Source organism: Callorhinchus milii, unplaced genomic scaffold (assembly GCF_018977255.1).
Source record: "Callorhinchus milii isolate IMCB2004 unplaced genomic scaffold, IMCB_Cmil_1.0 Scaffold2, whole genome shotgun sequence".
In the NCBI taxonomy this organism is placed as follows: Eukaryota; Metazoa; Chordata; class Chondrichthyes; order Chimaeriformes; family Callorhinchidae; genus Callorhinchus; species Callorhinchus milii.
Genome location: NW_024704743.1, coordinates 29,682,000 through 29,705,780, shown reverse-complemented (window position 1 = coordinate 29,705,780; position 23,781 = coordinate 29,682,000). Strand labels below are relative to the sequence as shown.

Genomic DNA, 23,781 nt, shown 5'->3' with positions numbered 1-23,781 from the left:
TGTCACCAAGGGGGAGCATATAGATATTGAAGAGGAGGGGACCAAAGACAGAGCCCTGAGCCCACATAAGACGGTCCGGGGGTTGGAGGATAGAGTGGTCGACGGTGTCGAAAGCAGCAGAGAGGTCAAGGAGGACGAGGAGGCAGAGGGAGCTCTGGTTGCAGATGGACAGAATGTCATTTGGCACTTTGACCAGAGCGGTTTCTGTGCTGTGGGCGGCACGGAAGCCCGATTGGAGGAGTTCGAGAAGGTAGTGGCGGGAGAGGAAAGCGCGAAGCTGAGAAGCAACAGCTTGTTCCAGGACCTTGGAGAGGAAAGGGAGGTTGGAGATGGATCGGTAGTTAGAGACTAGAGATGGGTCCAGGGAGGATAGGAATGATGATAGTGTTTTTTAAAGGGATGGGAACAGTACCAGAGGACATGGAGATGTTAATGATGTCAGTGAGTAGAGGAGCAAGGAGATGGAGCTGGGTGGTAAGGAGGGGGGTAGGGATGGGGTCCAGGGAGCAGGTGATGGGTTTCAGCAAATGGCGAGACTGGTTCAAAGGTGTGGAGGGAGGGGTGGGTAGTGGCTGGGGTGGGAAGAGGATATGGGGAGGGGGGTAGCAGTTGTAGTGCAGCGGCAGCTGAGTGGATTCCCATGACTTTGGATTTGAGGAAGTCCAACATCACCACGCACTTGGCATTTGAGGTGATAAAGGAATTATCAAACGGGGTCCAATTTACAGCATTTCTCAACTGATTTCTTAGTAAGAAGTACTGTACATTTTATGATTGAATTTCTTAGACATTAAATATGCTGAGCAGTGCATTCTTCAACACATTTGATACTTTAGTAACTTGATAATTACACATTTATTCTGAAAAACCTTAGGGATGGACAAGGAGTTATTCCAGATGTTAGAACTGAATTATGATATGAAGCTAAGGATCATACAACAACAACAACTTGCATTTATATAGCGCCCTTCATGAGGGGTAGCATCACAGAATATTTAACGCTAGCAGAGCTTGACGCCAAGCTAGAGAGAGACGGGAGGTGACCATAAGCACAATCAAAGAAGAAGATCTTCAGATATAATCAAAAGGGGGGCAAGGCTGAGGGATTGAGGCAGAGAATTCCAGAGTACGGGGACATGGCAGCTGGAATCATGGTCACTGATGGTGGAGCAGAGGGGACAATGAATGTGCGGGCGGCTAGAGCTACCTGAGCGAGTGGTGTGGGTAGAGGAGTGGGATGGAAGTGGTAGGGAGGTGCAAGAAGTAATTTGTGTGGGAGTGTGAAAAGCTTGATATTGATCCATTCTGCAATAGGATATTATTATTATATTATATATTATTCTGCAATAGAACCTAGATGTTAGTCGATTGGAGAATCACTTTCCAGAGGTAATAATCAGTTCAAAAAATAAATAATTAATAATAATTTTGTCACTTAATCCATGACTGTTTGTGGGACACTGCTGTGCGCAATTGGCTGCCGTGTTTTACCCACAAAATACACAGTCAGTCCACCCTACAGTATATTCTGTGAAGCGCTTTGAGACATGTCGAAGATGTGATAAGGCACTATATCAAATGCAAGGATTATTATTATTATGGAGAGCTAGTGGAGCCAGGCACAAACTGGTGTGATATGGATATGTAGTTTGATGTGGGTGAGGATATGGGTGACAGAGTTTTGAACTAATTGAATTTTGTGAATGATGGAACTGGTGAGACCAGCAAGAAGGGCATTTGAAAAATTGAGGCAGATGGTGACGAATGCGTGGATATGATTTCAGCAGCGTATGAGGTATGGTTGGAGACAAGCAATGCAGCAGAGGTGGAGAAAACTGTTCCTAGTCAGGACCGGATATGGGTAGGAAGGACTGCTAGGGATCAAACTGATGCCTAAGTTGTATACAGGTTGTGCCTTCACCTCCCTCTCGACTCGCTACGTCCTCCTCGCTCCCTCCCTTTCCTCCCCTCACCCTGACCAGTTCCCCCCTGCTCGGGTCCCGACCCAACTGTCCAGCGCCTTGGGACGTCCTCCCAACGTGAAAGGCGCTCTATAAATGCAATCTTGTTGTTGTTGTTGTGATAAATCTATTCTCACGTTTAAAAAACAGTTGTAATTTTCCAATTACGAAGAGAATAGATTAATAAGGTGGATGAAGATGGGTGTTTTATGCAAACTATAGATGTACTGAATGGGAGAATTGAGTACACATAGATTGAGACCCAAGAACAGCAGCTGATCACACAGAACAATTCAGGTCATATTCTCTGCAATGGATCACTCAGATTTGGCACGTATGGCACCATATTGACCATACACAGCATCAGCTAATAAACTCTTCAGAGTATGCAGTTGAGGAAGTCAGCTGAACTGAAATTAATACTTGTATTTGATGTTCGGTACATCCTAAATTGTATGCATGCTATTTTGTTGTAAAAGCTATGCGTTCCGAAGCCAAGTGCCAATATATATCTTTCATCTTGGAACAACTATTGCATTCTCTTAATACATTGTGACAGCTGCAAATAGTGTGTGTGTGTGTGAGAGAGGAAGGGGGAGGGTTGGTAGAGGATAGGATACAATTTGAGAAGAGCAGATTATGATCTGAAAATCTGGAGATTCAAATGTGATTCTTAAATTTAGAAATCTGGAAATCCATCATGCTGACTCGTGGGAACTCTGCTCTGATTCAATAATTTTTTGAGCAACAGTCCAGCAAGGCTGTGGATTCAATCCTCATGTTAGGAGTTTGAGCTATCAGTTTAGACAGAGACTCGAGTGCAATGCTAGTGGAGCACTCTATTGTTGGAGGTGCCATCCTTCAGATCAGACAATAAATTGAGGGACCATCTGCCTGTTCAAGTGGACGTTAATGATCCCATAGCACTATTTGAAAAAAAGTTTTTTATTTTGGTCAGTCAGGTGTCTGACACATGTGGAAACCCATCACCATGCTTAAGAGTATCGAAACCAAACTGAGATTCCTATGCATCCCATCTACATATGGGAATGCCAGAGATAGATTGTTGGAATGGATTGTGCACTCTCCCCCTGGAGGGAACGCAGGTTGGCAAGAGCCGAGGCTTGGGGATCCCAGAATGTGCATTGGGGTACTGTTGGAGTCTAATCAGCTGAAACCGCATAGCTTGCCATTGATATTGCTGTCTGCCAAGTTTTACCACTGCTTGTCCAGCTAGGACCATCCTACCGATTACGGCTTTGGCTTGCGGAGTTAACAGGAGCTGAGGGATTCTCCCTGTCCCCAGAAACTGGTCTGCCATTCCACATCCTGCCAATGAGCCTGTCAATGTACTGTCATCAGCAGTGCCCTGAAATACTATGGACCCACTTGGCTCAAGAACTGGACTACCAAGATCGCCACAGAGGGCTGGCTCGATTCCGACATCCCATCACCTTGGAGTCAGAAGCCATACTCCTTGGATCCCATCAATGTCTTCACACCTGTGGATCTGAACTCCTCAACCTCCTTGGGCTCTCCCACACACTATCGAACCAGTGCGCTCTTTCGGTGTCCAGTTCGAACCTCAGCTGTCTTTCCTCCCCCACATCCAGTCCCCCAGATAAAATTGGTCATTCACTTCGCGGTTATTTGGTTCATTGCTATCCTTAATAATTAGCTGCCCTATTGGCTATGAATATTGTCACTGCACTTTACAGAGAACCGTGGAAAGCGCTTTGAGATGTTTCACTATATCAATTGCAAGAATTATTATAATTTGTTGTGACATGCATGATACACATTCAGTTACTGGAAGTAACTCCATACAGATTCCTTAATTAATTAATCAATCCTGTTTGCAATTACCATGTTTTACATCCCAAACTATATCAGTTTCTCATCAGAAGACTAACTTACAAGCATCTGATCCAACTTCATCAGGTCATTAATCCCCTATCTATTCCACAGATAACCTTTGCAAAGCCCTTCACTATGGTGACAGTGATGTAAGGTGGAAAGTCGCGTCCATATGTCTGAGTAATGAAAAAACACTTGGCATCTCATCCAGTACTAAGTATCCTATTTGGTTCTGTTAAACTGCTGTTATGGAAAAACTCTTGAACTAAACATCTCAGTTACTGAGTTAGCAATTCTGAAGAGCCTCTGAAACCAGCTTTGTACATTTGAGGTTGACAAAAATAATCTTGTTTGTAGCATGGGTTCTAGCAGCTTCACTGGTTGTTATGAGTATGACTAATTGGAATGTTTAAAGAGTTATTATTGTAAAAAAATCTTTTCAAAGAGTTTCTACTGAAGCAATAAAGCAAATGTATATTCACAACATATTCATGCATGTGTAACTAAAAAGATACATAATCCTTACAGCAAATAAACCAGCCTATTTCAGAGTGTGGTTGGAGGTGCAAATGACATAACATTTTAAAATAATCCTTGCATTTGGTATAGCACCTTATTGATTTGGAAAATGTTTCACAGGAATTATTGTGAAATGGAGTAACTATGGATTTGTAGGCAAATGCGGCAGGACAATGTCCCACAAACAGCTATGAAATGAATGACCTATTTTTATTTGGGGGGGATTGTTGGCCGGGACACCAGGAGAAACTCCCTTCTCTTTTCTTATAATGCTGTGGTGTCTTTGATGTCCACATGAACAGGCAGACGAGATCTCGATGTAAGGTTTCATCTGAAGGATGGTATCTCCAACAATGCAACATATCTCTAGCATTGCATTGGAGTGTCAGGTTAGACTCTGTAAGTTCAAGTCTTGACATGGGATTTTAACCCACAACCTTCTGACTCAGAAGCATGAGTGCTACAACTGAGCCAAGCTGACACACTGATATTGAGGGGAGATTTATAGAATGTGATAATTATCAAATGGTGACAATTATCATGTCAATTACAAATTATCCTACCACATATGGCAAATTTCTCTTGCCCACCCTTTGATTCTTAACTTTCACATCAAAGAGTAACCTTTGGAGTCAGTTTTCAAGTATTGAATATCACTTGGTACAGCTGAGATGGGGCAAAAATTGGGACATGTATTGAGTTAATCCTGATCCTCTTAGATCCCAACCCCCAGCTCGGGTCTAAATCTCTGACTATCCAGTACCTAGGGACGTACTCCCGACGTGAAATGCATTATACAAATGTCATTTTATATTGTATTGTATGATCATTTTTATACTGGTGATAAATACAATCAACCACATCAATGAAGAACAAGACTGACTACTCTCGAAGTGGTGTGTTCTTGCTCCTCCCCATCCAACAGCATCACGATGGTTGAACCAGAAATCAGCTCAAGGCAACCAATGCACTTCTGGCCCATGGATCGTGAGAGCAGCTTAACACTGATCTTTTTTGGTTAATAAGATAACTAACTTACTAGCTAGCTGGCACTGCAATAGTATGAACCAGAAATTCACTGGCCACTGTGGGCTGTTTCACGCCCAAACATAGTAATAGTGGGATGGATAGCCAGTCTTTTATTAACTGGCCTCATTGACTACATTTATCAATGATGTGATCGTGCCACAACCTTTACCGTTACATTTCCTGGCTTTTGATTGTTTCTCTCTGAAAGATTTCTTTGAATGGGACATACCTGTTTAGACAGAACAATCATTCTGTGAGTCTGATGCAAAGGACCGTATCTGAGATCATCATTTTTTCTTCTGAAATCTGAAACAAAACTATTCAAACACAATTCCAAAGAGATGTGTACGATGCGACTAAGAAGCAACAAGGGGTCTCCAACCAGTTGATTGCTGCTAGGTGGCATCTCCTTGGCAAAAAATTCCTTCAAAAAACAAATTGGTCACTCAATTCACGACTGTTTATGGGACACTGCTGTGTGCAATTGGCTGCCGCTTTTCACTCACAAAATATACAGTCAATTCACTTTACAATATATTCAGTGAAGCACTTTGAGACGTCTCAAACATGTGATAAAGAGCTATATCAAATGCAAGGATTATATTGTATTTATTATATTATTATGTCTCACACACACTCAATAAAACAAAAGGATGGAGCAATATTTACCACAGTTGAAACATTAAAGTTTATATTTTTATTTTGAGATGCATGAAATAATTTGTGCATATGGCTTAGTTTTCAATTGAACTCAATAACTACACAGTTTAGTTGCTCCTTGCTCTTGCCTTTTTTATCATGTGTAATAGTGCCAACTAGTGGCAATCGACCAGTTTATACTTTTATTTCAAGATGCATAAAATACTTCATACTTTATGCATCTGGCTTCGTTTTCAATTGAACGTAATAACTACACAGTTTTGTTGCTCCTTCCTCTTGTCTTTTTTATCATGCACGATAGCGCCAACTAGTGGTGATTGCCCAGTTGGAGACCCCAGTGATAAGCCATACACTCCACTCAATCCCAATTCAATTGTTGCCCCCAGTGACTTAAATAAATTCCCATAATGAAATAAACATCTCTGAAATAAACTTCCTAAAGTGCTTTACAAAATACAACAACCTTATATAGTGCTCTTCAGGCCAGTAGGATCTCAGAGCACTTAACAGTGGTGTGGTTTGATTCCAAGCTGAAAAGAGAGGGGAGATAACCAAAGAAATATAATTGATTAGAAATAAATCAAATGTTATACTAATAATTCTTGCATTTTGTATTGTGTCTTTCATGTTGGGAGGACGGCTCAAAGCATTTCATAGAACTTACTGTGAAATGGAGTGCTTGTGCATTTATCGGCAAACATGTTTAAACTGTTTTCACTGTTATCTACTAAATGTGACTGTTCGCTGTTAGATTATTAAAACTAGAAATTGTATTGGATGTTACACATCCTTTTTTTCTGCTTAGCAACAGTACTGCAAAAATGGCCTTGCACTTTGAAGCATCTCAAATGTCACATAACATATGTACTGCCAAATGAGTGCCCAAATAGCCTTCTTCATTCCATGCTTGCGTCACAGGATAGAGTACATTTAGAATAGGTCTGAAAATCTCAGTCTCACTTTGCTACGGCTAAATGTAGCCATTGTATGCCTTTTAAAAATAGATTAAAAGAATAAAGGACAGCAAGTGAGCAAAGAATGCTTTCTCTGACCACTGAGGCTCTTGTCCAACCTATATTTTCTGCTGGATCCTGCTTCATGAAGTTGAATGTTAGAGATTTGCTGCTCTAATTGGAACATTTGAAAGCATTTTATCCAGGTATTAAAAGCTTCTGTCCCAGGCACTGAAAAACACACTCTGCAGGAGCTGCTGAAGATTTTCACAGAAAACTCCCTGGAATCAGGAAAAATAACCTCAAGATTCTTCTATGCATCTTCACGGAGATTTAGTTGCCTAAGAACTTGCACAACTCTGCATTCTTTCAAACTTGTAAGGTAAGCCTTTTCGGCAGTGCCAGTACCAGTAATACAGTGGTGTTTACGAAGTATTGATATTCTCCCTGTCCCATTGAACTTCTTATAATGAGCACTCCTCCAAGGAAGAACTCTGGTACCTTGGTCCATTCTCTGGCTAAAGTTTATGACTCCAATGCCATTCAGAGCCAAGGACCCCCTATGAGCATGGGAAGTTCAAGAAGGTTTTCTATGAGCAGTTATAACAATTCAGTGGATAACTTCAATGTAATGGATATTAAGATCGAATCTTTAAGCCAGAAGATTGATAACCTCACAGGAGCTCAGGAAAAAGTCATTCAAAAACTGAATGACATAACTCAAGATATTGATAAAGTTGGAAAAGACATTGAAATACTGAAGGTTGACAAAAAAGGAACAAAAGAGACCAACAAATGTGATGAAGATGCCAATAAAAAGAAAGATGTTTTCTTTGAAATCACTGATGTGCTGTCAATTCTGGATCAAAGTTCAAAGGAGCATAGTAAAAAGATAGACGGAATCGAAAACATTGTGCTAGGAATACAGCAGGTCATAAACTTTTTAGGAGAGACGTTTAAAAATTTCAGGTTTGTTGAGTTTCTTGTCAAAGGCCAAACTCCTTCAAACCAAGGAAGTAGTGGTGGCGCTCCAAAAGGTAATCACCTACAAAAGGCTTCTAAAAAACAAGTTGTCTCAGAAAAAATTGTATTGAGAACAAAAAAAGAAAGGGTAAGTACTCTGACTATCACAACAGTAAATCAAATGCTTTTAAAGTTGCATTAAATAAGTAAGATTTTGTTTTTCTTCCTGCGATAGAACGCAATCAAACCATTTGTTATTCTTATTTCTACTTATGCTTTAAATTTATTTGAAGTCTTGTTGACCTGCAGATTTGATTTTGCGGTAAATGTCATGTAACAGAAGATTTCCACCTCACAAACAAATAATCCTCAGCAATATTTGGGAAGTTTTCCATAGCAAGAGTATCTACACCAGTATGTTTCTACATTCAAAATATTTATTCATTTACAATGTCACCAGTCAACTTTCTTTTCTATATATGGGGCACTAATCTGTAACCTAAAAAAGCAGGGCACACTTTGTTAGGTACATTCTGTATGCATGCCATTTATAATATACCAGAGGTTAAAGTGAGGTCAGAGGAACAGCGTTTCAGATTTTCAGTAGAGTTGTTTTAGATCTATGAACAGGAGGCGGCCGTTCAGCCCATCGAGCCTGTTCCTTCTGATGGCCTGAAAACGTTGCATAAAATGTTTCCTCTGAAAGATTACTGCCATATCATCCAGTCTTGCTCGAATCCCATTTCTCTGTCCACTCCTTTGCTCAGCTAACACATGCCTGCTACACATTGCCTGACCCCTCTGCACCACTGTTGGTGGCCATGCCTTCAGCCTAAATTCAGGAACTCCCTGCCTCAAACCCTCCACCTCACTCCCTCATTATCTTTAAATCCCACCTTAAGATCTGCCTCTTCATCAGCACCCATGGTCACATCTCGCCCCCTTCTCTCTTGTTTAGCCTCCAACCCCGCCACTGGGCTCTTATAGCATTGTATAGTTGAGAATTTGTGCACAGCAATATATCATTGTCAATCATGAAATAAGTGACCAGTGTTCTGATACACTATGCTGTGTGAAGGGCGCTAGATAAATGCTTGTTGTGCCTGTTGTTGTTGTTGTCTTCCATTTGAGCAAAACTATGGGCTCAACATTTCACTATTTTTGTTAAAATTAAGAGTAAATCATGTGCAGTGAATTCTCTCCTCTCCTCCCCCTACTACTGCAGTTGGTAAAGGAAATATTAAATATCCAGTATATTGTGGACAGCAAGGCTATGGTTGAAACATACAAACGTGTCTGAAAAATTACGAGGGTCTGGAGACCCTTCAACCCAATTGATCTCATCTTCTAGCATACTTTTCACTCACAAAATATACAGTCAATTCACTTTACAGTATATTCTGTGAAGCATTTGGAGACTTCTTGAAGACGAGATAAAGCCTATATCTAATGCAAAGATGATTATTATTATTGTTGTTGTTAAATACTAACCTGACTATCTTGTCATTATAGCATCAAGATGATCTGAGTCCAGCACCTAGTCTCTATCATCCATCATGTTAACCCATTCCATTTGTTACTCGTTATGTTATATCCGTGACGAGAAGGCATCAATGTAAAGTAGTTAGCTAAGAAGCAAATGGGGAGTTTAGGTGAAATTTTTCTTGTACAGAGTAATTAGGATATGGAATGCCCTGTTGGGAGTGATGGTTGAGGCAGAATCTCATATTAGTTTTCAAAAACTAGCTAGATAAATATCTAAAACGGAGTAAACTACAGGGGTTTGGGGAAAGTAAATGGGACTGAAAGGATTGTTCTTAAACGAGACGGTGCATATGGGCCAAAGGCTGTAAACTATGTGCTGTAAATTTCTATTGTTCTTTGGTTCTAGAAATGCCCCATTACTATCCAGAATTAGGGGTCCATAATATACCAACCATGTTACAATGGGGGCTCTTCCATCTTGTAGTCACTAATCATATGACCGTATCTAAAAACGCCCATGCACGCAGAAAGTTTTCCGTATCAAAATGGCCGAGTTCTGGGTGATCAGGTCGTACTGATGCCAGTTTCTGCAGACTGCACATGTGTGCAGAAATCCACTGAGCTTGCAATACACAACCGAACCTTCTCACGGTAGTAAGTTAGTTTGTGTATTGACACATTGCACAACCAAAGCTACTATAGCAAGCAGGTTAGATTGTGCATTGAAGTGAGACTTGGCTTACAAGTGAGTCAGTGCTACACCAAAATCACATTTATATCAGGGCTGCACTGTACTTCCCGATTTCCCTTAAATATACAACAACAACAAAATTACATTTATAGAGCGCCTTTCATGTCGGGAGAAATAAAATACTTTTCAATACTTCTCAAGAAGATATAATATCTTGTTTGGGTGAGGACTAAAGATCCCATTGAACTATTCGAAAAGAGAAGAGAGTTTTCCCCAGTCTCAGATAAAATTGGTCATTTATTTCATGATTGTCAGTGATACATTGCTGTGCACAAATTCTCAACTATACAATGCTATAAGAGCCCAGCTTTAATTGTTTTAACAAGTTAAATCAGCCCTTTTTTCTTCATTTTCGCTAAAGATTCCTGAGGTGTAGGAAGCTCTCAGGAGCACAAATAATCCACCTGTTTTGCTAAAATTAGTTAACACATGAAAGTTAGGCCCCAATATGAAGAAAATCTCCCTTATGTACAGGGAAGGTCATCACTATGTATACATAACTTGCATTGTGTTATAACAGTTTGTAGCTCTTTCTGCTATTTTAAGAGGCTTTGCTGAGAACATGAAAGAGCTAGTGTCATGCATCTTATAAATGTTTTGATATATAAATGACACAAGGGGCATTTGCTTCTGCATATGTTAATTGATCCTTCATCAATGTATTTTAATGAGTCCAGCAAGTTGTGTACATCTAGCTTGCTGATTCAGGAATATAGCACCCTCTCTGTTACTTCATCAAAAAACACTATCAGGTTTGTTAGACATGATTTGTCTTTAACAAATCCATGTTGGCTGTCCTTTATTAACCCATATTCTTCTAAGTGAAATTTTTTTTGTCCCGGATTATAATCTCTAGAAGTTTCCCCACAACTGACGTTCTGTTGACTGGCCTGTAGTTCCCAGGTTTATCCTTCTGCCCCTTTTTGTACAGGGGAGTAATATTTGCAACCCTCCAGTCCTCTGGCACCACTTCTGTGTCCAAGAAGGATTGAAAGATTCAGCCAGAGCCTCCGCTATTTCCACCCTTACTTCCCTCAGTAACCTAGAATGCATCCCATGCGGCGTTCCTCATGGCTCTGTCCTTGGTCCCCTCCTCTTCACCTTCTACACGCTCCCCCTTGGTGACATCATCCGCAGACATGGGGTAAATTTCCACATGTATGCAGATGACACCCAACTCTATCTCTCTACCTCCACCCTCAACTCCGGGACCACTGGCGTCCTGACCGACTGCCTGTCCGACATGAAGTCCTGGACGAGGGACAACTTTCTCCAACTGAACGTCAGCAAAACAGAGGCCCTCCTGATTGGCTCGAGCCAGCGCCTCCGCACCTCAGGCGCTGGCAGCATCAGCCTCCACGGCTGCACACTCAACCTCACTAAGCCAGTCAGGAACCTGGGTGTCTTGTTTGACCCTGAGCTGTCCTTTCTCCCCCACATCCGCGCCATGACCAGCTCTGCCTACCACCACATTGCCAGACTCTGCCATTACCTCACCCCTCAGGCTGCTGAAACCCTCACCCACACATTCGTCACATCAAGGCTCAATTATGGCAACTCCCTCCTCATCGGCCTTCCCAACTCTTCCCTTCACAAGCTGCAGATCATCCGAAACTCTGAAGCTCGTGTACTCGCGCACCAGGGGCTCCGCGACCTCATCACTCCCACCCTCACCCGACTCCACTGGCTCCCCTTCCCCCAGAGGATCGAATTCAAGATCCTCGTCCTCACTTTCAGGGCCATCCATGGCCTTGCCCCCTCCTACCTCTCTGACCTGCTGACTCCCTACCAACCTGCCCGCTGCCTCCGTTCAGCGGGCTCCGGCCTGCTCCATGTCTCCCGCCCGACCCACCCTATCATCAGTGGCCGAACTTTCAGCCTCTGCCCCCACACTCTGGAACTCCATCCTACAGTCCCTTTGCCTCGTTTCCTCCCTTGCCTCCTTCAAAGCCGTCTCAAGACTCTCCTCTTCGATCGTGTCTTCGGTCACCCTCCCACCTCTCTGCCTTCCCTCACCCCTACCCCACCCTCCCTCATGTTCGGGTCCTGCCCCCTGACTGTCCAGTACCTTGGGATGTCCTCCTGTCATGAAAGGTGCTCTATAAACGTAATTTTGTTGGTGTTATTAGATTTTGGCCATTCTTTTAATCTTAATACCCCATCCTTTCACTATACTTCATAAAAGTCACTTGTCAGCCTGGCTCAGTTTATTAGTACTCTCACCTCTGAAGATTGTGGATTCTAGCCCCACATTGGGATTTTGAACTCATATAATTTAGTCTGACACTCTTGTCATTCACTTCATGATTGTCACTGAAACATTGCTATGTGCAACTTGGCTGCTGCATTTGCCTCCAAACTGCTCAGTTACTACACTTCACAGTAAAATTCTGTGAAGCACTTTGAGACATCTCAATGACAAGTTAAGGAGCTACTTCAAATACAAGATTATTATTAACATAAATGTGTTATAACATTATATTTTCCTTTCTTATGTTCCTACCTTGTTTCTTTTCTGCTCTTTTCAACCTTGCTGGTGTTACAACACTGTGGCCTTGCTCTTTCACGTTGGCTCACAATTTAAACAATAAGTGTAGCAATTAAAGGTCTGCATGTTTGTCGATTATGGTGAGTGTGCATCCCATTGCACTGGCCTGTCCCTTGTCGACTCAGTTCAAACACAGTAGGTAATTTCATAGCTTATGGCGTATACTTGGCAGAAATGTTTTTTGTTAGGAGCTATAAGTCCTGAAAAACTCAACCAGGACATCTGAACATTTGTAACTCACTTCATCAATCTCCATTGTTTATCTGTGCTTCCAGACCTATCCTGAGTAGCCAGCAATGGAGCTGCAATATGCAGAATACTAACATGTAATTTATGACTTGCCTCTGGACTAGAAAATAGGGTCAGACTGATTTGTAGCAGATCTTTTATAAGTTAATGGCTGTTGTCCAGCACTTCTCCCGTCAAATTTTCTCAGTGAAGCATGGGTGAGAACGATATTCATTTCAGTGTTACTCAAGGAAGGAAAATACTCCCATCCCCTTCACGCATCCCCTCCAGGCCATCCTCATAACACGTGCAGTTGACAAAATTCCAGTATAAACAGGACAGTGGTATTATTTCTGACATCTAGGTGGGATTTATCAAGAGCAGGTGCGATGACATAAGAATAACATCAAGAATCTGCTCAATCTGATAAGCATGAGAGAGAATATTTTGTCATGGATGGTAACGTGTCCAGACATACAAAAGACATTTGACACAAAGGAGCTGGAATTTTTGCAACTCACGGTGATAAGTGAGGGTCACCTGAAGAGTATTAACCACCCAGGGGAGCAAAAGAGGCAACTGTCCCCAGCTGAACAATGTCAAGATACAGAAATGTGTGGGGAATTAATGCTACAGAAAATGTACACAATTGCACTGAGAAATATGACAACAGAATAAAATACATTTGTGCATTATTGTCAAGAACATGACATTCCTTGTAAATAGTCACACATTTCACTCTATATATTTCCAAACTTCACAAATCGGTCACCTCACTTAAAGCCTGAATTTTTTTTATAACTGTAATAAATTATGATGGTGTTGTGGTGTGCGTCTGCAGAGATATGAGTCCAGGTGGTAAATGACTGCCTGTAGAGTCCAATAATGTGTGTTTTTTTCCTGAGGAATCAGCAGATCTGGGGTGATATATGAGACTTGTTCAAACACTTTAAAACCACCCTGATCAGAACCACCAATGGGAAAATATAACATAATTGGCAGCTAGCATTACATGGTGCTTTATTTTAACATGGTTATAAATCACGTTTTCTTCAGCTAACTTTAATTTACGGATGGTGGCTTTTAGGTTCTTTTTTTGTGAAATGTGACTGTAAGAAGTGGTAAAGTTGCTCAGTCGAGCTTTCCTGCAACATAAAATATTTTTAAATACAAACACACCCATTAAAAAGGCAAACCACAGAGGGATCTTTTATTGAAATACTATACTATGTCACCACAAGCTGTAGCAAGAGCTACAAAATCATTCTATTGAGCAATTAGAATCACTTTCCCAATGTTGATGCTAACAAAGCCCTTGCAGAAGATTTTGTGAATGTGTGAAATATCCAGAGTACATATTCATGGACACATCCATCAGCTGTGATTAAAACCCCTGTAGTTCCTTGTTCTTTGTTCAAATGTAATGCATAACAATGATACTGAAGTTACTGAAGTTAGGAAAATAACGTGCAAATAGCTAGAGTGAGCAGATAGTTGTCCAAACTGTTTAGATCGCCAACCATTAGGATTAATTATTGGTTGTACTCATCTCATGAATGACCAACTGCAGCCATGTGTTTACCAAAGTTTTAATGTCGGGAGCTAAACCACAGAATGAGCTAATATGACCAGATCTGAGTCTTTATTGGACCAATCTGAAGCAGAGCAAAAAGTAAAATATGGTGGATTTGCCAAGGAAAGGTAGACTTCTGGTTGCCTCTAGTAGAAGTCTATAATGCCATTTTGTAATGCCAGAGATCAAGTGGAATTAAATAACATTTTTAACATCAGTCTTAATTTGCAGCCAATTTTCCACAGTGCCATTGCCAACAAACAGTTTCCAAATTAAGACTGAATTTTGAGAATTTTCCTCAATTCAGCACATTTTTTAATTTTAACACAAAATAGTCTTACAGGCCAAGACAAAATCAAATTTCAGGCTCTGTGGTGAACTGTTACTTCAAAACAAAGCTTGCAAAAGACCTTTCCTCCAAAGCGATGTGTTAGGAAGAGTGCATTTATATTTAGTATTCGCAGATCACTGGCATATTTATGAGATAGACTTGTTTTCTAACAGACGTGAGGGGATACGACAGGACAATAGAACTGAATGAATGGCTCTTTCAAAGCTTTAGTAAAGACATGATGAGCTGAATGGCCTTCTCTTCTGTAAATTTCTATGGTTCTGTGTGCTTCTTATTGCAGGTGTTTTTGAGAGTCACATATAGCAATTGTTTGTCCCAGGGACGTTTAGCGAAGCTTGCTATATTGTTGAACTTATATTTGGTTTTACTATTGGGTTTGGCTATACCATATGAGTGTAAAAACCTTTTCGTTTTTGACACATGTCATTTTGACATCTGTCTTTAGTCAAACATGCCCCCTTTGAGATAACTTGTACCACTCCATATCATTCGGTGACCAGTTCTGAAAACTTTTGCAGTTTGTGAAGATAGGAAAACAATAAAATACCCTTACTAAATTGCAGGCAAAAATGTTGCCACTTTCCAAAAGTTTAATGAATGGGCCCTGTAATGAAATCATCAATTAGTTATCAGAGGACTTTGGTTATAATGCCTGCCTGTTCAGGTGGATGTTAAAGATCTCAAGAGTGGTGTCCTGGCTAGCAATCCTCCAGATAAAACTGGTTATTGACCTCCTGGCAGCTTGGGGGATCTTGCTGTGCGTGCATCAGCGACAAATACATAGTCACTTCACTCAGCAGTAATTACAAGTAACTTGAGATGTTTTGTCTTTAATAGGCAAGGTATCAAATGCAAGGATTATTATTATAAAAACAGAGCTTGTACTGTGTCTAAATCATGCTACAATATATGTGGTTTGAAGGAGCGATCATTCCTGGCTGGATTATTTTTTCTGGCATCAGTTATTAGTTTAGTGATTCGATTGGAACCATCACGTAACACAAGGCAGTAATTTTGTGTTTTATGACCTTTTTTAATCTTTACAAGTACAGAAAGTGAAGGAGTAATCCTTTCCATTTGCCAAGCCTCCAATCTTGGACATATGCCAGAATGGCAACTCTGCTCATGATTCCTGCCTCTCCTGTTTCTCTTGAGCTATATGGTTAATGTCAAATTTGATGTGTTACCGGTGGCATTTGAAACTGCATGTAAGAAACTGGTAGAATTGAGAGCACTTTACTCTAAAAGCATTTCAATGTTACAGTCAAACTCAATTGCAATGCTCTTTATGATAATGCTGTTTCACTTACAACATAATTGTGGTGTGAATCCTGACATTTGTTTGCCTACAAACACACAGTCACTACACTTCACAATAAAATCCTGTGAAGTGCCTTGAGACATCTCGACAATGTGATAAGCACTATATCAAATGCAATGATTATTATTTGTTAACCGAAAAGTCCAAAATTATGCTCAGAAAGTTAGGCAACTCACTTCATAATTCTGGCAGGCTTCTCACAAGCTAAAAATGGCCAACCTTCAGGTCATGAGGTCACTACTGTCATCACTTTCTGCATTTATTTGCAATGAGTAATGAAGTGCTGATCGGGATTTGCACCCCATTATAACGCTGGTTGCGAATTCATGCACTCCCAATTATTGCTTTCAACGGAGCTCTTTTGTATTTATAACACAAAAAGAACATTTAAGATTTCAAGTCCCAGTGATGAACAATTGTTTTCTTTAGCAGTATTTAGTAAAATAATACTCGAAAAATAATACTTTGAATGATAAAATAGTTAAAGAAATAAAAAATAGTTGGACTCCAGTAGCAATTTAGCTATGATCTCCAAAGCAAAGGTCTTAAAATGTTCTCTCTATTGGTTGCCTTCCTTCTAAAAATTTTAAAGGTAATCGAGCAAAACTCCAAATTATCTAACCCACAAAGTGACTTGACCCTGATTAGTTGCTGTCTATGGTATGGTAGGTACTTGGTTCCATTTCAGGAATCAACTTATTCCACAGAGCATTTGATCATCTCTACCAATGACATTGTCCTTTGAGTTTTTATCCCCAATTATAACCATGAATCCACTTATGTGCAAAGAAATTAATCAAGTACTCAAGTACTAACTACTTTATAGGATTTGATGAAATGCATATGTGTATGCATGTGTTTGGGCTGGGAGGGAGATTCTAATTATAGGAATTATTTCAGGCTAATTTTTTGGGGTTAATCATGTAGTCTGTGCAAAGAAAAGCTTCCACTTGGGATCTTATACTTGAAGCTACCCATGCTTTTGTGAAAATGTACGAATCGCCCATAAAATACACTTTGAGACGTCCTCATGACAACAAAAGGCACTATATCAAATATGAGGATTATCAATTAATTATATTATTATGTGCAATTGCTCAAGAAACTTCAATATAAGCATTAAAAAGTGTAATGATAACATTTGGTTTCACAGGCAGAGATGTTGGAGTCACGAGCAATCCTGTTTTGATTAAATTCTATTGTTTCAGTGAATGCTTTTTTGGCATGCACTCTTTCCCCATTAGGACTAAGCACAACTTGTAAAATTTGTACTACCTCTCACTGGGGAAAGACTTTCTTCTCCACGCTCTTTGTCCTACCCCTACAAACAAATAACAGTAACCCGCAGTATAGGTCCATATAAAACCAATTGCCCATTACATTTTGTTACCCAGTTAATGGACTTTGAAAGAGTATAGGGCCCACTTGGATTTGTAAGAATATCCTGGCCCCAAGACTAAGTGAGTGCTCACCAAACTCAGCTACCTGGGATACTAACACTCAGAAACTGAACACGTACATTTGTTCAGTTTCCTGGATGTATGGTCCTTGTTTTGCTCAGCTGGCACACAGCTAAATTCAGACCTGATGAAGTCCTTTATGATCAAAAAGCATAATTTTGTTTTATTAGTTTAAACTCCATTCTGTTCAAATTAAAGCAATTTTCTGCATTTTAGAAGCTCATTCGTTTGATGAATGCTACTGAAGTAAAACAGTGAAACTGACAAGCTGTGGGGCTTTAACTACCCTATACTCAAATAAACCTAAGCAAGCAATTTTTAAAATAAAATAAAATTGTATAATTTTAAAATCAATCGATTAATAAAAAATCTGTAGCTCTAAAAATCAGCTCTTAATCATTTCATTTTCCAGTGTATTCATTTATTTTACCAGAAACCAAAAGCTTTGTTTGTGTGAGTTCCACGTAAGTGGATCTATCTAGTTGTCTAAAGCAAGTCCTCAAATGTGTAAAACATATGTAACAGAATTAGTGAAGAATGTTGAAATTAAAGGGCAAACCTGATACAACACACCCTGGTTGAGCTTAGTGTGTAAGTCAGTTGTGGACTCATGCTCACCATAGTATACCCAGCCTCCAGTGATGATCAGTTGGCTTCCTTCATGAACGTTGCTGCTGTCACTTCCTGGGTTTTGCGCACCTGTCAGTAGGAAGCATGGCTGATGTCACTTAATGTGCACTGTGGAACAGTGTGGAAACATAGAAGCTTTATATTGCAAAAGGGGATTATGAAATATAGGCAGATATAGTTCCGGAAAGACTATCCAATATTGTTTTCATACTATACACTTGTGGATATGCCCTGCCTCAATCCTCCATGTTTCCTCCTTTTTGCCCGTCTTCAAATCTCACATGAAAACTTTTCTCTTCGACCATACCTTCAGTTACCTCCCCTCTCTTTCTAGTTCTGAATCAAACTATAGTGCTGTTAAGCACTTTGAGATGCTATTTACATGAAGGGAGTTAATGCTCGCTTTGTTATAGCACCTTATCGTGTCGTTGAGACATCTCAAAGAACTTCACAGAAAATATTGTAAAGTAGGTTCACTGTGGGATATGATTGTGGGATATGACTGTGCGGCAGCCTGTTGCGCACAGTTGTATCCCACAAGCATTCTTTCCTGGATCCACAAACAGTTATGGATTGAGTGACCAANTTTTTTTTAGGAGGGATTATTACTCACAGAAAGTGATCCGCCAATCGACTAGCAACTGGGTTCCTACTTACTGCTAGGTAAACAGATACATGTGAAGTAAGGAAACTTGTCTAAGGTTTTGCCCTGCCCAGGAATCGAACCCGGGTCCTCTCGTTTGCGAGGCGAGCTCACTAACCACTATGCTACAGGACTCCACAATACAAATGCAAGTTGTTGTTGTTACATTTTATAAACTTGACCTTGGTGTAATTACATACTAGAATTACAATATGGTGAACTGTTTTAAAGTTTCTGATTTCCAGAGAAGTGTTGCCAACACTAAAGAATTCTCTGCAGTGACTCTTGCATCTGTTTTTAAAGGTTACCTAATAGCTAGACTATGATCAGTATTCTGTACTGTTGTAGTTATAATATTTAGAATGTTAATTCCTGAAAGATTGCACTGCCTAACATTTTGGATGCACAGTAAGGTGACTTGGTACCTTGACGCTCCCGTCATACCTTCTCTGTGTGTAGGGTAGCAATGTCACGTTTGAGCAGCTCTTGCTTTACTAAAGCTTCAAGTGACTGTACAGAAGGAAATTAAAATTAAAAAGAAAATAACCAATAATAAAAAGTGACCATATCCAGTGTGCAATGTGCAGAAAAAAATGAGCACATTGCAGGCTCGAAAGTGTTTACTCAAAAGCAGTTTAGAGAAACACAAATTCTTGGTGATAATGATAAAGTATCAGAGATTCTTCAGATGACACAGAAATCATGTTGCTCTATGCATGGTTATTTCACAGACGATCATCTGCCACATTATTGGCATAGGAGCTTGAAATTTGTATTTTTGGCTCTTTCAAACATACTTCAAATAGGTGCAAGGTCATCTGTAACCCTGACATGAAAACAGACATTTCATCCTGGTCTCCTCTAATAGTCATTCTCAATGGGTGGCACTATTATGAAGGGTACAACCTGATACTAAGACTTTGAGATGTTCTGTGCAAGTCATCAAACCTCCTGAGAAGCCTGAAAGTCTTTAAGGAGACACTTTTCGACTAAACTGTTTAATTATAAGGGAAAGATATATCCTGTGAAATAAGTCCCAAAATTAAAGCAATGGGAATTATGTGGTACTGTTGTAAATTGCTTTAACAAGATTGCAAGATTGGTTTGGATGAAGAAAGCCCATTAGATTTCATCCTTTCAGAATATGCATTCTACCATCTGCACATCACAACACTGAGTTGTTTTTTAAATTAATCCAGTGTCTGGGTCTCAAACACCATTCCTAGCAATCCGTTCCAGTCATAAATTGTCCTCTTGATAAAGTCTAAATCTTTGTTCTCTTGCTCTACAGTCTTGGTGCAACCTGAAGTATTGTTTTAGGGTTACTTTTTGTACACCTCTAGAAGAACCCCTCAGACATCTTCTCTCAAGACTGAAGAGCCCTATCTTATCTAATCCTTGTTCAATTAAGAAAGTCTAGAGAAAGAAAGAACTTGCATTTTCATAGCTCCTCAACACATCAAAATATCTCAAAGCACATGACAGCAATTACTGTCAAGTGGAGTGACTGTAACAGACGGATAGGCAAATGTAGCAGCCATTTCACCGAGCAAGTTTTCACCAATGGCCATGAGGTGATTTATCAGTTTATCTGGAGCATTGTTGACCAAGACACTGGTGGCGGGGGGGGGGAACTCAGTTTGTTTGCAAATGTGTTCTGTATCAAGATGTTCTTTTATTTCATTTTAAATTGCATAGGGTTCTTTGGCTGGTCAATAAATCTTTAATCACCTTTCCAATCTTCTGTGCAGGTGAAAGATGAAAAATCAAATAATCTAAAAGGGAAGCCGTACTCGAGTACTAAAGAAAAAAAATCCCAGAAAAAGAAGAAACCGCCAGATTCTGCAGGTAAGCAACTGAAATATTTTGCCAGTGTATTAGATTGAACGCAACACACAGTGCAAAAGCATCTCTTTTCTTCTTTCTTGTCACAGTGAGTTCAGCTCAGAAGAATGCACTCATTTTGTCTGATAAGAAGATTCAGAAATTAAATAAAGAAAATGTTGACAAATCTAGTGTCCTAGTGGTTCAGGGAGATGTCAAAGAAGCTCATCTCCTGGCAGAACAGAGAACTCCAACAAAACTCAAAGAAAAGCCACTTGAAGAGGAGGATGGAGCCTTTGAGTCAGAGTCTTCAAGCCCTACAAAGAGCATTGCCCCAGATGTGGCTGACACTGTTTTGGAGGCTTACTCTGGTGACGAGAACAAAGATGAATGCATAACTGAGGAGGAGCAAAGTGAAAAGGATGAATCAGAGGAGAGTGAGCAAACAACTGATGAGCCAGAGAAAACAAGAATTATGATCGAAAACCTAAAACAAGGGGCAAAAGGGGCTGAAGAAAAGATGGATGAAGTATACAAAGAGCTAATTATGGAACATAAGGCTAAAGAAGAAAGTGAACCTTCAATAAAAGAAGAAAATGAACCTCTAATAAAAGAAGAAACTGAACCTCTAATAATAGACGAGAATGAAGAAGCAGAAGGAAAAGACATACAAGCCGATAAATCCAATAAAGTAGTTGAGCTGGATTTATGTGAAGACACAGGCTCAGACGTTATCATTATGGAGGAATCCAAAAGCACCGTAGAAGTTTTGCCAATGGAGGAAGTACCCGAGGGTCAAGAGCTTGTTGGGCATAGCAAGAACTGCATTGTCTTGCTTCAGAGGTACTTTGTTTAATTAATCTAGTTAATTAAACTGCACTCGATGTGTAGATTAAGAAAAAAGTTTAAGTGGAAAACTTTGTAACGTTTGCTTCAATGAGAAAAAGTTCAGTCGTGTGAGTGTCTCCTTATATGTTAGAGTGCTATGTCGTGAAATCAATATTATTGGAATTCTCTGAACTCTCTTCAATTTTTTTTTGGAAGGGGGACGATCAGCTGGGTGTCTGACACATGCAGAAAGCCAACCATCACCACACTTAAGAGTATCCAAACCAAACTGAGAATTCCATGCATCCCACCTACACATAGAAATTCCAGAGATAGATTGTTGGAATGGAATGTGCACTCCCTTCCTGGAGGGATGCCTCCTGCTTACCTAATTCCAGAAAGTATTAGGCAAGAGCCCTCTTCAGCAAGTTGCAATGACCCTTTTAAGGTCGAGCATGTATAATGAGGAAGGGAAATGAGGAATTCAATGTGATAGTGATCATTCAAACCTATGGTTAAAGCAGGGATGTGAAGGATAGAGGCTTGAAGGGGTATGGGTATAAGGCAGTGGGATCAAATAAATATCTTGCTCTGAGAACTCCTGCAGCCTCATTGGGCCATATGTCCTCCTTCTGCATTGTAAATTTGATTGTAGGATGGGCAGAGCAGAAGTTAAAATCAATGTTATATCACATGCATGTTTCCTGTTTGCATTTGAAAGATATGAAGATAGTGAAACCGAAGCTGGTGCTTTCCTAGCAGCTGCAGCAGAGCCTGAAGTCTCAGCAGAACCAGAGGCCGTAGCTTCAGACAATACTGAGCTAAGTGAAGCCAGGTCCCTCGGCACTCCCAGTAAAAAAAGAGTGACTGATGAAGACCTGATTAAGGATGACGACAAGAAGAGCAGAGTGGAGGAAAACGCCAAGAGTGAACAGAGAACAGCCCAGCCTGAGTCAAACGCAGAGATACCTGTGGACAGTCAGGAGGAAAATAAAAAACTGTCTGACAAAGCTGAGGAAGAGGAAAACACACCAGTTGTGATTGGTAAGTGTAGCCCAACTTGCTAAGAGTTTACATCCCAAAACTATGCCAGTAAATATCATTCTCCATTACGATCAGAGAGAACTTTTTTTTAGTAGCTTTGTGAAGTTTTTAAAATGTAGTTATGTACAGATATTTGTAATATCCATTTGGAATAACTATTTGAATCCATTTGTCGAAATAATACCAGCAGTTAACTTTTGGTTCAGGACTAGGTGTTTTGGACCTTTGGAGTTGCACCTCAGCCAGCCACACCCTGGATGTATTCCATACAAATGGGGTGAAACATGAGGCACGTTTTCTTACTCCACAAGCCTCTGTTTACCTAGCTTTAAGTAGGAACCCAGTTGCTTGTCAATTAGGGCATCGTTTTCTGGAGGAAATAATCCCTTCAAAAATAAAATAACAATTTGGTCACTCAATGCATGACTGTTTGTGGGACACTGCTGTGCACAGTTGGCTGCTGTGTTTTGCTCACAAAATACACAGTCAATCCACAGTATATTCTGTGAAGCACTTTGAGAAGTCTTGATGAGATTTCTCAAAGTGCTTTGAGAAGAGATGAGATAAGGATAGATAAGATAAGATGAGATAAGGCGCTATATCAAATGCAAGAATTATTATACACTACTCTCAATGTAATACTTAGAACAACTCTGATCGTGCACCATTCACCAGTTTCTTACAATGCATGATCAGAGCTGTTGTAACTATTATATTGAGAGTAGTGTATGAAATACATCTTTCTTTTTACATTAGGATCACACTCACATTATCACTATCCACTCATGTTCCTACTTCACCTATTCTTGCATCATATTACATGCGGTTTTCTAGGTCCTGAACAGGCTCTTTGTTTCTTGGCACATCCTCCTCTTTGCCTTGAAATTGTCCCTTTCTCTGCCCTCAAATCTCCCTTGGTCCCAACTTTCCTCTATGCTTGTAACCCCTGTTGTGCTCAATTTGTCTTTCTCCTTCAACCCTGAAAACTATCTAATCCTGGAAGAGCATTCGACAAAGCTTGAACTGACACAACAACAATAACAACAAGATTACATTTGTATAGCTGTGCTTATGCTACAGTAACCTAATTTTATCAGGCCTGCCTCACCTATTGGCAGGTGTGTGGGTCTCCTCAGTCTGGATGTGGCTTGT

General features: G+C 40.2%; 1 protein-coding gene across 4 annotated transcripts in view; it reads left to right on the top strand.

Annotated features, from left to right (window-relative positions):
- The window catches only part of mylk4a (myosin light chain kinase family, member 4a), an 86,885-nt gene that overhangs the window by 40,259 nt on the left and 22,845 nt on the right, over positions 1–23,781 (top strand). For all 4 annotated transcript variants that reach the window (XM_042346873.1, XM_042346871.1, XM_042346872.1 and 1 more), the window contains 3 exons: positions 20,685–20,781; positions 20,868–21,600; positions 22,307–22,629. In XM_042346873.1, coding sequence (XP_042202807.1) covers positions 20,685–20,781; positions 20,868–21,600; positions 22,307–22,629 — 1,153 coding nt within the window. The remainder of the gene's footprint in view (positions 1–20,684; positions 20,782–20,867; positions 21,601–22,306; positions 22,630–23,781) is intronic.